The following is a 16,742-nucleotide window of genomic DNA, read 5'->3' as shown; positions in this document are numbered from 1 at the left end:
TTAGGAGGAAGGGATCCGGAGAGGATCCCTTTCCCTTTCTTATTTAATAGAAGAGAAATAAAATGTAAAGCAAGCAACGTTTGGCGGATTGAAGCATTAAAAAAATAATATAATTCTATTTGAATTTTGCACAGCTTTTTGGTACTAAATTTTTGTATGGTAATGTTGGAATCCAATTAAATTGATTAGCTGTGTAGTTATTGTGTTTTTACTTAACTTATTTCACTTAATTATTCTTAATGAAAATCTATCGATACAAACTCCTGCATTAATAGTGGAGTGTGTCAAAGATGTAGATATTAAGAAATATCAAAAGTTTCATGTCAAGAAGCTGTAAACATGATCGAGAAGTTAGAAACATTTTGACTTCATAAACATAGTGTTCATTTTAATGAGTTATTAAGTACTAGCAAGCTTAAAGACATGACAACTATTCTAAAGAAGAAACTATTATCTCAGACAATTTTAGAAAAATATTTTATTTTATATTTGAATTTTTATTGTGATATTGCATATTTTTGTCTTATTAGCATTTATTGTTATGTATAGACAAATTTCTTACGTCAAGACTGTGATAAATAAAAAATCTTTTATGGTAATTTAGTCTGACATAGGCTGAGAATTCAATGCCTAATAACCTTTTTTTTATGCTCATCCTTTATTCCAATCCTTTTTTCAATACACTTTTTTTTTTCTTCATATTTTATAGGTTTATTTATAAACCCATAAACCCGATTTAAAGGATTTTGTTGTGATTTGACTATGTTTTTTTTTCTTCATATTTTATAGGTTTATTTATAAATCCAGTTTTTCAAGTGTAGCACGAACGTCCCCTCTATATAAACCCCATGCAATATGCAGGGAACCGGCAAACCTACTCTACATCACCAAATACCTTCCAGTTACTTATGGCTATGAAATTGGGCTCTTTGTTCTTATTTGTTGTGCTACTCACTGACTTTGCACTGACAAATAGCAAAGCTGCTAACACAGATCCACCCATTATCTGTGACTCTCTTAACAGAAGCAGCTTTGATTCTCTTGTACCAGGGTTCATATTTGGCACATCTTCAGCAGCTTATCAGGTTATTAGTTCCTTCTACGGCTTAACTTCTTACCCTCTAATTTGTTTTAATTTCTGTCTCATGTAATTATACTTAGGTTTACTTTAGTTTTAACTAAAAAAATTGCCCGCGCTTTGCTGCGGGTTTTGAAACCTTTGTCCACAACATGCATGAATAATTTACACAGAAAGATGCACTACAAAGACGGTACGAACGGAGTCACAATACAGATATCAATTAAAGGTTCCATTGGATGAGGGTGTGTGAGCATATAGTTCACTTGCAAGGTTACATCAGACCATCCTTCAATCTCACTGACAATAAACCTACCTTCTCCTTTCTCTCTCTGTTTGAATTCCTTTCAAATGATAGATAAATACAACCACCATACATGAAATCACATTTTCGCTTCTCCCAAGCACTAAAGCTGAAAAACAAAGTAGACTTCCAAAATCAAAATAATTGATAAGGAAAGAAAGTATGATCAATGATCTTCGCCTCAACGTGCTCGAAACCCAAAAGAACAAAAACAGAAATGAAAGCAAAGGGAATAACTTCCATCATAAATGGACTTAAAGCACTCAATCCAGTGAATTCATTAATCTTCTATCCTTTTTTTCCCTGGATTTTCTCGGAAACCAAACAGAAAATGAGAAATGAGTTAAACACTATTCAAAAGGGAGAAAAGTGCGAATTCCCTTTCACTCAATTTCTAATATCAAACAAACAAAATTAATCCAAACCCAAAACAACATTAAACGTAAATAGTCAAACTTTACGGATTTGGATCCTCTCTTGAGCCAATGGAGAGGATCCTCCTGACCAATTATCATAGGCCGTTGGATTTTTATCCAACGGCTACAATCATTATAACTTTAAAGGGACCCTCCTGTTTGTAGCCATTGGATAAAAATTCAACGGCCTACGATGATTGGTCATGAGGATCCTCTCCATTAGCTCAGGAGAGGATCCAAATCCAAACTTTACTGCCTTTTAGCTCTCTGAATTTACTCTCAAACCAAACACATAAACTAAACCCAGTAAAAAAACTTTAACAAAAAGCTCCTGGTACTGTTTACTTTAACGAAAAATCACATTTTTACACTAAAAAGTAAATATTGATACTATTCACTTTACCCTTTATTTTGTCCTTATCGTTAAAACTCAAAATTTTCAAGCCATTTTAATTAGTTTTTTTTTTTTTAAACCACTTGTCAATTCAACATAAATAAAATTACAAAAAAAAAAAAAAAAAAAAAAAAAAAGAACAGAAACAGTCCTAATTACTCCACGACACTCTGCTTTTTTTGGTCTAGTAATGCTGCATACATGAAAACTTAAAGCTCAAAAGTATACATCCAAGAAAATTAAATGCTTGTGCAAGGGATACAACTATTAACAAAGATTTTGGGAAATTTCTATTTTTTGAATGAAGCATCTCTTCTGAATGACAAACTCAGGACCCTTGGAAATAAACAATAATATTACTAAAGGCAAAGAAAAAAGAAGAAAAATGTAAGCCAGTATTATGGTGGTCCGTGGAAATGACAAATTGCACTGCGATAAATCTTCGAATTGCTCATTGTCCACCATCCCCAACTCAAACTCAAATAGAGAGAGGCACCACAGGGGTTAGAAATTTAAAATTAGCGTTCAACTAAACTTCTAGAATCCCCAAAAAAACATCCTATTTTGTTAAAGATACCCGAAACAGTGTACAATGCAATCCAAAACCCAATCAAATTAAAATCCCTAATATCAAATTTAACAATCCCAGTTAAACAAAAACTGACCTAATTAGTTGGATATCCTAGCGAGTACTATTCAAATGTTTCATTACAGAAAAAATGTAGCTGAGAAACCTCATATATGAGAACTGAGCTGAGAAGTTGGTTTACGATGCGGAAGTGAACCAAGAAATAACTTCGCTATTTCGAAGCCAGTAAATCAGAGTCTGCAGCTATCGGATTTTCTCTGTCCCAATCAACCAAGTTCTCCATTTCAAACTTCCCATCAAATATTTGACAGCAATACAACCAATAACAATAAAAAATTTAAACCAATCCAAAAACTAAAACCCTTTTAAATTTCCATGTGTATTCATCGATTTGGTTCCTATAAAAATAGGAAATATGGAATTATTATTGGGAGATAGCAGAGGAAGCAAAGAAGATATAAAAATAGGAAATATGGAATCACGTATAGAGCTAGCAGAGGAAGCAAAGAAGATATGCAAAAGCAAATTAAGAGATCATCATATTACAAAAGCTACATAAGCAAATTAAGAGATCCTCATATTTGGAGACAGACACACATATAAAGCTGCAAAAACAAATTATTATTGCCGACAAAATACTTGAAAATCTAAAGGCTAGGGATTTTCACTCTCTTACTGAAAATAAATAAATAAATTCCCGTTTCTGAGTAATATAACCCAAACTCATCTTATACAGCAAAGAAGCATAGGACTGAGAAATCAGAGCCTAATTTCCAATATCAAAAGAGTATGAATTATTCAACTTAAACGCTAATATCGTTAACGAAGATTAAAATAGGCGCGAAATCCATACAATTTATACATTACCATTGATTCAAGTTCTGGTAAGGTGTGCGACGGCGATGAGAAGGCAGAGGTGTGCAACGGATTACCTGCCATCAACCAAAACCAAATGCAAGCAAAACCCATAAGAAAAACTCATTAAAACCCAGCGCAAGGTAAACCATCAACCAAAACCAATAATTTATCAATTGCAGTAATTAGGTCCAACCCACATTGACATTTCACCCAGAAAAGTAGAAAAAGAAAAGTTACCTTGCACTGGACGGCCTCTTGGGCATTTCATGTTCAAACTCCGGGCACTTCATTGGTTGGTGGAAATACCATTCTAGATGAGAAGGCGGGATGAACAACGGAGATTGCAAAGCAGGGATTGAAGGGTTCAAACACCCTTTCACCTTCTCTCCCTGTAATCCCGCACCCAAACCCCACTCTGTCCACCTGGAACCCCTGCCGTCGACCCTCTCTCTACCTGCAACCCATCAACCCCTCTGTGAACCACGCCTCTGATGATAAGAGACTTTTCAAACTGATCAGTACACGGCTGGCTGGTATATCATGATAGAGGAATATGTGTGCTAAAAAGTTAATAACTTAAAAAATAAAAATTTTCACTATTTCTATTAAAATATATGGTGTACCACTTGTGTTCCTATCACAATTAAAAATTTCACCTGACAACATCGACAGCAACCACACCCTAAACGCAAAATGACAAAAGCGCCTCCAGATCCTGTCCGTTGGATCTGGATTGAAGCGGGCAAAAGAGTCATTTCGACTCCTTCTGTGTAACCCAGCCCAACACATTGGACAATCCACTTCTGAAGCCCACACCTGGCCCAAAACCAGCAAACCCAAAATAGGCCCAAATCAGGCATAGGGCACCCAAACCTACGGACAATATTACCCTCCTAACTTTTAGTAATTACCCCAGCCCAACACAGATTTGGTGGCAGCAATGTGTAAATAAAGCAAAATCAAGGGGCAAAATTTGACTGTAATCCTTCCTCAATTTTAGAATAGATAATGTCAGGTCAATTAGCACCCATGCAATAATATAGACATCTTACCATGCAATAATATAGACATCTTACCTATATATGTATGTATATGCATTTCAGGTAGAAGGTGCTTGGAATGAAAGTGGTAGAGGACCGAGCGTGTGGGATAACTTCACCCACCAATATCCAGGTTGTCTAATCAAATAAACAGTTAGTTAAATTATTGAAATTAAGCTAATGGCTCACATTCTCTATCACATCCTAGTCTGTATAGTAAGATATTGTCTACTTTGAGCCAAGCTCTCACGGTTTTGTTCTTGGGTTTCCACCCAAAACGCGTCCTACTGTAGGGAGGTGAGCATGTACATATAAGGCACATCACCTCCTCTTCCCCGGACGATGTGGGATCTCACAATCCACCCGCCTTTAGGCCCCGACGCCCTCGTCGGCACACTTATGGCAGGGGAGTGGCTCTGATACCAAATTGTCACATCCCAATCCGCATAGTAAGATATTGTCCGATTTGGGCCACGCCCTCAAGGTTTTGTTCTTGGGTTTCCACTCAACATGCTACTATAGGAAGGTGGGTGTGTATATATAAAGCACATCACCTCCTCTCCCCCCGGCGATGTGGGATCTTACATTTTCTATTTTGTCTTTATCTTTCAATAAAAAATTAATATAAGATATTGATGTGGCTTAACCGTGACCATTCAAATAGAAGATGAGGGAAGGGGAGAGAAAAAAAAAAGGAAAAGAATCCTATTCAATTTGTTTTTTTTTTTAATTAAATTTTTCTGTCTCTGTATCTCTGCAGGTGTCATTCTTTCCCCTGATATTTGTTTATTTCCAAATCCTTTCATGGCCTTTTCTTATGGGAGCACGGTCATTAGATTCACGTCTTTTAATTCTAAACAAGCCAATACGTCATGAAGTTGGCCATCCCTTATGCGGTAGATTTTTTTTTTTTTTATTCCAAATGTGGAATATATACAAATTCGAATCCCTCTCCATCCCAGTTCACAGAGAAAATGTTTGCTATTCATGCCAACGGAATCCTCCATTCTATAATACGACCTTTTGGTATACATTGCACCGGTATTTCACTTGGATAATATTATAGACGAGGCATATTGGGAAATGAATAATGCTACACTTACTATTCATATCACATATGTACTATCTCTTTAATATAGCTGGAGTCCGTCAACATATGTGAGTCTCATCTCTATTAGATAAAACCTATATAAGTAATACTCTACAAAGGAATAACCTTCGTAAAGTCATTAAAATTTTGGTCCCAACTTGGGACTAGTTATGTATAGGAATCAACTCTACATTGTAATAATATGTTTTAATTTTTCTTGTTCCCATCTTAAGGAAACATGCCTCCATGTAGTAGTAATTGTCAATGAGTACGTCATGTCACAAATAAAAATTTAAGATGAACTAAAATATTTCTCTATAGTTGCTTGAGACAATGCTCTAGTTTTTAGAGTTGATGTCACGTTTTTTAACTTGCAGGTACGTAATACTTCGTCAACATTGACAACTTCTTGGTTGAGGGCAAAATGCTTCTAACTTCCCAAACATGTTTACGGTTTCTTGAGAAGTTGGAAACATTTTGGAATGTAACATTCATTAAGTACTTTTTAATATTCAGTAAGGATAAATAGGTTAATATAATAATATTTTAACTACACCTCTATTAAGTAATAACCTCCTTAAAGTTATAAAATTGGTTTGGTCTCAACTTTATAACTTTATAAAGGTTTTACTGTATATAATAGTTTGCATGATATGGTTTTTGCGATATGTATTCTCTATATATGGACAATTGCAGAAAAAATCAGTGATCACAGCAATGGAGATGTTGCTATTGATCAGTATCACCTTTATCAGGTTACAAAATCACATACTGACTAATTTTTTTAACCTTACAACAACAGAAGACATTGAAGGCGATAGCTTTTAGGTTCTTTCTTATAATTATTTATATCTTTTGTGTCATTATAGGACGATGTGAAAATTATGAAGAACATGTCGATGGATGCTTATAGGTTCTCAATCTCATGGTCAAGATTGTTACCAAGTAACGTTGATGATCCGGATACATATATTGGATTGGGACAAATCATCACTTTATTGTTTAACATATTTTTCTCAGTTTAATTTCTCTTTATAGATAAGTATTCACTTTAAATTTTTTTCCAATTACTAGGTGGAACGCTAAGTGGGGGCATTAACAAGGAAGGCATCGAGTACTACAACAATCTCACTAATGAACTCCTAAGCAATGGTTGATGCAGCTGCTTATTTTATCTCATATATCATCCCATTACTGTAATATACGATAAGATCTACATGCAAGCACTTATATCAAACTTTTAAGTTGCTTCTACTGATTATACTACATATAGGTATAAAGCCATTTGTGACGCTCTTTCATTGGGACGTTCCCCAAGCTTTAGTAGACGAATATGGTGGGTTTTTAAGTGCTCGAATTGTGTAAGTGAATAAATTTACCTTTGCACATTGTTGATCCTGTAAGTAAAGAAATACGATTATATATTGATTGATAACAAACATGTTTGGAAATGCGTACTACAGCAATGATTTTCAAGACTTTGCAGACCTTTGTTTTGACCAGTTTGGAGATCGAGTAAAACATTGGATCACGTTGAATGAACCACGTACCGTGAGTAATCATGGTTATGCAATCGGAATCCATGCGCCAGGACGATGCTCTGCTTGGTATAACCCAAACTGCACCGGTGGAGATTCGAGTACTGAACCATACATTGTGACACATAACCAACTCCTTGCTCATGCGACCGCTGTAAAGTTGTACAAGGATAAATACCAGGTTTAGTTAACTAATTTCTTTTTCAAAATCTTTGGGCTTCTAGTTGAGAATTTTATATCAGTCACTAGTTTTAATTATAATTAACATTGCAGGGAATAGTTTGTCTAATGAGATAAACAAAGATTATTCTTTTATCTTGCTGTAAATAAACGAATTTTTGAGTTTTCTTATGCAGGCATGTCAAAATGGAACAATAGGAATAACAGTGGTGTCATACTGGTTTGAGCCAGCTTCAGAGACACAGTGGGATAGAGATGCTGCACTTCGAGCTTTAGACTTTATGTTTGGATGGCAAGTATATCTGTAATTAATTGATCAACAAAATTTAATGTTTTTAGCTAAATTGAAATATTGACTAGCTAGCTAGTATTATCTTGAGTTTGGAATTTTCATATTTCTTCAGGTTCATGGACCCACTAACACATGGTGACTATCCTCAAACCATGCGAGCTATTGTTGGAGAGCGATTACCAAGTTTTACGGAAGAACAATCCGAGTTGCTAAGTGGCTCATATGATTTTATTGGACTAAATTACTATTCTGCTAGATATGCAAGCGATGCATCTTACAATTGTTCTGATAATCCAAGCTATGTAACAGATCCTCGCGTTAATGTTACAAGTAAGTACGAATTACAAACTTATTTGGAGCCATTAATGATGTATGTAGAATAATTAGGTTATAAATTATTGATTATATTCATACATATTGTGGCAGCTGAGCTTGATGGAGTCCCCATCGGTCCACAGGTACATATCAAATTATTAGTCGGAGCTATTAATATATGGGTGTGTAATATAATGTGATCCAAGACTTTATTGGGTGTTACCATTTAGTGCTATGGTCTAATACTATTCTTCTTCACTTGTAAGTGAGAGGTTTTAGGTTCGGTTCTCGCCAAAGACGAATTAGAATTACATTAGTGCTAGCTTATTATGAGGCTAAACCCATCTCATCCCTTTAGTGTAGATAATACCTTTTGTTTAAAATAAAATGAAAAGAATTTTTTTTGGGTGTTCCAAAGTATTTGATATTTCAGGTGTTTTAACCATTAATCTTTATATAAAAATTAAGATCTAAGGATCAAAACGCACGGAGTACAGAGTACTCCAGAGCATTCCAGAGCACCTAAGATTTTTTTTTATTGTTATCCACATACAAACCTAACCCCTCAATTAACATTTCAATCATCTTTTAATGAGGTGCAGGCTGCTTCTGATTGGTTATATGTTTATCCAAAAGGAATTCAAGATATTTTACTCTACACGAAAGAAAAGTATAATGACCCATTGATTTACATTACAGAGAATGGTAATTAATACTTTGAAACCTAAATTATTTGCATCATTAATATTTCATATTTTATAGGGTGAAGTGCAAATTTAGTCCCTGGATTATCACTTGAGTGAAAATTAGGTCCCTCAATTTTATTTTTTTTTCTCTAGATAATCAATCCTTAAATTATAAAAATCTATCAATTTTCCATCAATTTAAGTTACGTTACTTGCATGTGATACACATTGGAGGGTAGATTAGTAATTTTCTTAAAGAAATAGTGTATGAAGTTAACTTTGGAGAGTAAATTAGGTGTTAGATTCACAACCTATATGAATATTAAGGGCTTATAGGCGAGAAAATGACGGTATTACACTCTAAAGTGTGTCAAGTGATTTAAGTTAACGAAAAATTGGATAAAATAGCTTTGAATATAATATTAGGGCTGAAATTAGCAATTTTTGATGAATTTGGGGACTTATTTTGCCAAAAAAAATAATTTAATGACCTAATTTTCACTGAGATGATAGTTTAAATACTAAATCAGCACTTCACCCTTTTTATATATAATGTAATGGTTTAAAATACAATAAGTGTTGTAAAGTCTAAATTTAAAAATAATTTTATATCGCTTAATAAAAAAACTAAATACATATGATAATGCATTACATTGTAGGGGTTGATGAGTTCAATGATCCTACATTACCACTACCCGAAGCCCTTAATGATACCAACAGAATTGACTACTACAATCGCCACCTATGTTACGTTCAAGCAGCAATCAAGTAAGTTTTTGTTGAAAAACTGAGTATGGTTATTTAAACTTGATTTTTGCATCAATGCATTTTATATGTTTCTGCGTGTGTGCAGAAGTGGTACTAATGTGAAGGGATACTTTGCATGGTCAGTGCTAGATAATTTTGAATGGGGTGATGGATACACTGTTCGATTTGGTATCATTTATGTAGATTACGAAAGTCTACAAAGATCCTTAAAATCCTCAACGTACTGGTTCCAAAGTTTCCTCAAGAAGTCCTCAAACAATACGGAAGAAATCAAATCATTTGTGGATGGTAGTGTTGGGAACACCGAATTTGTGTATCAAATTTGATCTCATGATGGCGCAGGACATAAGGCAACTAGAATAATTAGTACGCATAATTCAATTATAAATACTTGAAGAATAACTCTGTATTCATCTAAGAATGCCTTGAATTTGTGTGGAAAAGAGCATTCTTAATGAGAGAGCCTTACATATATTTCTAAATAAAATTTGAGAATTGATCGAGAAACCAAAAGTTCTGCCGCCCTTAAGTGTATGAATGCTAGATAAATGTGACAGATGAATCCTAGATAAATGTATACATGAAGTAGAAGATACAACAATGCATGTACCATGCCAATATTATATAATGATATTCTTCTTTTACTTGTAGGTCATAAATCTTAAGTTTGAATATCGTGAATAATGAGTTTGAAACCAATTTATTTTTCTCATCTCTTAGTATAAATATATCATGCGATAATTTCTCTCTTTATGGACTGGATATGTGAGCACAATTTTCCATCTTTAAGCGTTGTCTCCTCAATCTTGAGAGTAATTACGTTTATTTGTTAACTTTGAATCTCGTTCTGTTTAACAAAATGCATTTTGTATATGATATGGCTCTGAGCTTCAACCATTAGAGGAAAATAGTGAAGTTATTAGCTGAGTTGTTTTTCATGAGTAATTAGGGATCGAATTCTGAACAAATAATTGGTTAGTAAAGGTATTTTCCTTTCTCTCAGTTGTGTATCACTGATTTATTGCAACCACATGGGATCGGTAAGTGGTCCTCGGTTTAATCAGCTTAGCAAGAAAGGAAATGTATCAGATTTCCTCCTTGCATCCTGGGTTTAATCAGCTTAGAAAAACGAAAATGTATCAGATTTCCTCCTTGCATCAGGTGGTGCTTCCATGGAGGACTGCTGTTCGAAATATAGGAACATATATAACTAGCATTCAGTTTGCATAAGCACAATTCATCTATTTAAAAAGGTAATTTTGCTTTTATTTTTTGAAGAGCACTTTTATTTTTATTTTGACTAAGTACCTAAAGTTTCCCAACCTTTCAGTATCATTTCAAATTGATCTCAACATTTTTAAACATTCCAAATAAGTACCAAACCTATTGAAAATGTCACATCCATTAAAATCTATTTTATTTTTTCGTTAAATGTACATGTGGCAACAATGGGTCTCACTTTTTAGTTTACTTGGACACTAATATAATAATTAAATAACCTCTTAAAAGACATGAAGATGAAAAAAAAAAAAAATTCACAAATAAAATGGAAAAAAAGAAAAAGAAAATTGGAAATATCAAAGCCCCCTCCACCTCAAAGCTCAACCTATGGCCACCGAAACCTCATCACAACTTTTATATGTAGAAATCACCAACTGGGTATATCATGGTCAACAGTAATATTAGTTGTCACAAAATATAAATTGAGATTGAGATTATATAATATGACACCCAATGATTAAATGGGTATTGAATTGAATAAAAAATGAACCCAAATTGAAATTATATTAGGAGGGAAATCTCCTAACAAAGAAGATGGTTAATAATTCAGATAGGGTATTGATGAGCTTGTTTCTACTCATTTAATTTCCTCACTTTATGATTCTCGGTTCGTAAAGCTTCCAGTTATTCTTTGTGGGCGGTAAAGATGGTGGTTATTGCATCATGGGAGTCCATACCATTATAGCAACCTCCATGACCTTTTTCTCGGTGTTGGTGGCTTGAGTTGTAGTGTGAAGTTGGTGGTTGTGCGTTGGGTTTGGAGGTGATGGCCTAATGGGGGTGGTGGTGATTGTTAGTTGGTGGAGGCTATGCTTCATTGACCTTCTATTGATTTTGCAGACAAAATAACGCCTAGTTAATCTAACAGAAATTTAACTAGGGCTTAACTGATGTGACATTACCAAAAGGTTGGATACTTTTTAGAATGTTAAAAAAGATTAAAACTAATTTGGAATGACATTAAAAAGTTAGGAGATTTAAGGTACCTAATCCTTTTTATTTTCCACAACATTTTTTCCATCTTTAATTTGTTTGGGCTGTAGATAAAGGGCCGCATTGATCTAAATTGTTGCTGGTTTCCCTTGGACCTCCTCTATATAGAAGTCTCCCAGTCCCAGGTCAGTTCTTTATTTCTCTCTCTCTCTCTCTTTTTTTTTTTTTTTTTTCTTCCAAATTTGCGCGCTATTAATTTTAGAGTTTTTGGTGAAGTTTGATTCATGGCAAAGACTTAAATTTTTAGAAGGCTTTGGACTCAACTGTTGTACTTTTGGCTACCATACCTTATGGTTGTATACTATTAGTTAGCTCAATTTAGATGTCATTCAAATTAAGGTATCGTATGGGTTCTTTGTTTTCTCTCTATTTCGATCATTGAACCCGTTTGGATGAGAAATTATGAATCTACCAGTCCCTTTTGTTTTCCTTTTGATTTTCAAGTAGGATTGCTCGTAAAAATATAGTATGTTTTACATTAATCGATTAACATCTAAAGGCTTTGGGGAATTTTATTTGCACAAATATGACTTCTTTCTACACCCAATTTACTCTCTAAACTCATATTATTTTTAATTAAACTATTAATATCTCTTTAAATCCAAATTTACTACCTAAATTACCCTCCCAACCCAATTCAATATGTAAATTTATCTTTACACCCATTCAAAACAATTAAAAACCATGTAAAATTCATTACATTTTAAACTTACCAGGTTGACAATATGTAATTGCCGCCAAAGATTCATTTGCCCAATAGATGAAAGACTACCTTTGAGTTCCTATTTCTTCTGATTTCTTGGTTCACACAGCGCACAACAATGGCGAACTCGTTTCCCCTAGTTAACAACGTTGTTGCTACTAGTCCAATACTCTTGTATATACATATACCTATTTTAAAAATATGTTCAGTAGCAGCACAAGCCAACTTGAGCACATACCAAGTTGCTCTTCTTGCTCTTAAATTGGGTGTGGGTTTATTAATAAATTTTAGTTTTATTGTTAATTTTATTTTATACTTAGTGATAATTATGTTATAGGGTCAAAAAGACAATTCAAGTTTAAAGTTTAAATTGGGTATAAAAAGAAGTTATATGGGTTCAAATAAATTTTGCCAAATGCTATTATATTTTTTGATGATTTGGTATAGAGTATGCTTTTAAGGCTTTCATGGCTGCGGGGATCATCCACAATCAGTGTTTAGAGAAAGGATTCAGTATGTGTTGTAACTCATGTAATTGTATGGATGGAATATATGGGAAGTGTTTGTGGATTTTGATAAACCAACTATTCAAGATATCTCTCCACGTCCGAAATGCATGGTAAACGTCTCTCCAAGTCAGCCACACAAGTTGGATACTCTTCAACCTCTTCAACAGATAGCAAGGAATCACACTCCTTCCTTATCTAAAACTCATGTGTAACTTAGTTTTGAATTTCAAATGTAATCAGATGATATGTAACCAACCTCATCTTGTAATCTCTATATAATGAAGTCCATACCTCACTCATAATTAATTGAGTTGAGTTTATGCAATCTATGTTTACAACCCTAGCTTAAATTCTTTCATGGTATCTCTGAGCTAAAAGTCTAACGACAGATTTTTTTTCTCTCCTCACATGGCTTCTCATTCTTCCTCTCCCATTCCCCTCCCAAATGTCTCCAACTTTCTCACGATCAAACTTGATCGTACCAACTACCCCCTCTGGCACGCCCAAATGCTCCATCTCCTCCGCAGTCGTAATCTTGTTTCCTTTGTCGAAGGAACCAGTCAGTGTCCTCCCGCATTCCTGAAAGATGATAATGGCAACATCACTGACAAAGTCAATCCCGACTTCGACACTTGGATCCAACAAGATGCCACTGTTATGTCCTGGATCAACTCTTCTGTTCACCCTACCGTACTTGCTGCTTTAATTGGGAAAACTAGCTCCCATTCTGCATGGACAACCCTACGTGATCGATATGCTTCTCAGTCAACCGGTCGCCTTCTCCAACTCCGCAGTGAGTTGATGAATACTCACAGAGGTGATTCTTCCATCTCTGAATTCTTGGATAAAGTTAATTGTCTCGCGGATACTCTCTCTCTCTCTGGTGCTCCTGTTTCAGACTCCGATGTTGTTGCCATTATTCTCAACAACGTAGGCCCTGCCTATGAAAGCACCGTTGCCTCAGCCCAAGCTCGTGATGAGGCCATTACCTACAGTGCTTTGGAAGCACTTCTCCTTGGCGCTGAAAGACGACAGAAAATGCATTCTGCATTTGGTACTGACAATGGTCTCACTGCCCTTGTAGCAGGCCGCAATGGCAACCGTGCACCTGCATCTTTTCGGGGACGAGGATCCTCTCCTGGGTTTCGCGGTCGTAGTCATTTTCCTAGTGGTCGTGGCTCTTCAAATCGCCACTGCAACTCTCCTCACTTTCACCAAGGGTCTAACTCTAATCAAGGATCCCACTCTCAACACGGGTCCAACCCTCACCCAGGCTCCCACTCTCGCCAAAATGATGGGATTCTCGGCACAGCTCCTTCCCAAAGTCCTTTCACTACTGGACGCATTCAATGTCAAATATGCAGTCGTCATGGCCATTCTGCGATCGACTGCTTCAACCGCCTAAACATGTCTTATGAGGGCCGCGTTCCTGCACCTCGATTGCAAGCGTTTGCTGCTACGGCACCTTCTGCCTCTGCCACAGCACCTGCCATCCAGGAGTGGTTGTTTGACTCAGGGGCTAATGCTCACATCACAAATAATTCTGCCAGTCTTTCGAATCCTCATCCTTATAATGGCGTGGACCAAGTCAATGGAGTTGTTGGTGGAACAGGTTTGCCAATTTCACACATAGGGACCACTTGCATTCGTACACCTCACTCCACCTTTAGATTACCTAATACTCTACTTTGCCCAAATGCATCCACCAATATTATTTCAATCCATCGCTTTACCAAAGAAAATAACTGCTCTCTAACCCTATATCCTAATTCGTATTATGTTCAGGATCTTCACACGGGGAGGATGCTTTTACAAGGCCCGAGTAGAAATGGATTCTACCCCTTCTCTGGTGTTTCATCAACAAATAAAGGCGTGTCTGCATTTTTAGGTACTAGAGTGTCCAATTCAATTTGGCACTCTAGGTTAGGTCACCCATCTTCTCATGTTTTGCAAAGTTTGGTTTCTAGGAATAAATTGCCCATTAAAGGTGTTGTCACTAGTGAGTTCTGTCACTCATGTCCCATGGGTAAGAGTCACAAGTTACCTTTTCAATTGTCAACTTCTAGGTCTTTGTCTCCATTAGAATTGGTTCATTCCGATGTATGGACTTCACCTTCATTTTCTATCAATGGTTTTAAATATTATGTAGTATTCATTGATGATTATTCCCGCTACTCTTGGCTATATCCATTAAAATTAAAATCCGATGTTTTTTCTACTTTTGTGTCATTCAAGAAACTGGTTGAAAACTTGTTTAATACTAAACTCAAATCACTCCAAACCGATGGAGGAGGAGAGTACGTCAACAATACTTTTAAAACTTTTTTATCTCACCATGGAGTTTTCCATCGCTTTACATGTCCACATCATCCCGAACAAAACGGCATTTCTGAACGAAAACATCGTCATATAGTTGAAACTGGCCTCACACTCCTTGCTCATTCATCCTTACCTACTTCATTTTGGGATGATGCTTTTCATACAGCAACTTATTTGATCAATCGTTTACCCACTAGAGTTCTCCATGATGAGTCTCCATTTCAAAAGTTGTTTCACAAATCTCCTAACTATGATTTTCTTAAAGTTTTTGGGTGTGCATGTTTTCCCTATCTTCGTCCCTATAATACTAATAAGTTACAATTTCGTTCCAAACGTTGCATTTTCTTAGGATATTCATTAAATCAACATGGTTATAGGTGTTTAGATATGTCCACAGGTCGCATATTTTTGTCACGTCATGTATTATTTGATGAAACCATTTTCCCCTACAAAGAATCCATTTCTACAAAGCCTTCCTCCTCCCAGTCATCTACAATACTGACCATTGATTCTCATCCTTTAATAAATCCCCCTAGGAATCCTAGCTCCACTACTTTCCCACCAAATCCGCATCCCACCTTACTTTCCACCCATCCTAACATTATTTCTCCTACTTTTCCCCAAAACCCACACCATCCCATAACATCTACACAACCTAACCCTACTCCACCGTTAAGATTGTTATATGGCATAATGTAATCATGCAATTGGCTACTATCAAATTTACTTGCCTTACTATTTTGGGTCACTTCACCATAAGAAAAGTTTTAGACCAAAGTTATAATAGGCAAAAGTATATATGCTATTGTCTAGCGCAAGTGATTTGATTTTAATGTATTATGTATACTAATATTTGTTGGATGATCATCTTAAGTTCCTTCAAAGATAAGAGATCTTGATTATCTCATTTTAATCAAGATATATTATTACGATGTCTAGACATCATTAAAGTTTTGGTTGATTTGTTTGATGTATAATGAACCAGTTAGAATCAAATTAAATGTAAAAAATGTTGTGATTATTATTCTAATTTTGGTCGTTGTTGAAATTGGTAATTTTGAATTTATGTGAGATGAGTTAATCATATGATTGAGACTATCTTTAATTTGATACATAAACTGGTTGCATAATGGTGTTAAGTTTATATGATTAAATTGAGATTATGCATTATCTGTTTTGGTGAGAAATCGAGAACCAATTGGTTCATAGCTCTAATTTCTTTATCAGCAGCATGATACTTCAACTTATGCTCAAGTGGGAGAATCATATGTTCAAATGTGCGCATAAATCTAAGGGTATTTAGACCGACTATTAATTTTGGTATCATGATTCATTTGGATGCTTGGAAACCAGGTTGTGGTTTTATTGAAGCAATTTGTTGAATTATGG

General features: G+C 35.3%; 1 protein-coding gene and 1 long non-coding RNA gene across 6 annotated transcripts; one reads left to right on the top strand and one right to left on the bottom strand.

Annotated features, from left to right (window-relative positions):
- Window positions 1-767: 767 nt before the first annotated feature.
- LOC137742016 (beta-glucosidase 12) lies at window positions 768-10,055 on the top strand. Of its 4 annotated transcripts, XM_068481748.2 has the most exons (13): window positions 769-1,085; window positions 4,743-4,812; window positions 6,466-6,524; window positions 6,639-6,714; window positions 6,844-6,921; window positions 7,043-7,130; window positions 7,233-7,488; window positions 7,664-7,779; window positions 7,892-8,109; window positions 8,206-8,237; window positions 8,697-8,799; window positions 9,440-9,548; window positions 9,634-10,055. In XM_068481748.2, exons 1-13 carry the CDS (start codon window positions 849-851, stop codon window positions 9,872-9,874), a joined length of 1,683 nt encoding a protein of 560 aa, XP_068337849.2. In that variant the 5' UTR covers window positions 769-848; the 3' UTR covers window positions 9,875-10,055. The 4 variants fall into 4 exon arrangements, with proteins under 4 accessions (XP_088535737.1, XP_068337849.2, XP_088535735.1 ...); XM_088679611.1 differs by lacking the exon at window positions 8,697-8,799 and having other exon boundaries at window positions 768-1,085; XM_088679610.1 differs by lacking the exon at window positions 4,743-4,812 and having other exon boundaries at window positions 956-1,085; window positions 6,147-6,524.
- On the bottom strand, window positions 2,460-4,627 carry LOC137742017 (uncharacterized). Of its 2 annotated transcripts, XR_015953297.1 has the most exons (3): window positions 3,877-4,185; window positions 3,649-3,713; window positions 2,460-3,179 (listed from the first exon to the last, which is right to left on the bottom strand). It is a non-coding gene; the product is annotated as an uncharacterized LOC137742017 (long non-coding RNA). The 2 variants fall into 2 exon arrangements; XR_011069357.2 differs by lacking the exon at window positions 2,460-3,179 and having other exon boundaries at window positions 3,294-3,713; window positions 3,877-4,627.
- Window positions 10,056-16,742: the final 6,687 nt, after the last annotated feature.

Source organism: Pyrus communis, chromosome 11 (assembly GCF_041283825.1).
Source record: "Pyrus communis isolate YQ-2024b chromosome 11, ASM4128382v1, whole genome shotgun sequence".
NCBI classification, from domain to species: Eukaryota; Viridiplantae; Streptophyta; class Magnoliopsida; order Rosales; family Rosaceae; genus Pyrus; species Pyrus communis.
The sequence above is the reverse complement of the archived record's forward strand: the minus strand, read 5'-3'. Positions and strand labels throughout refer to the sequence as shown.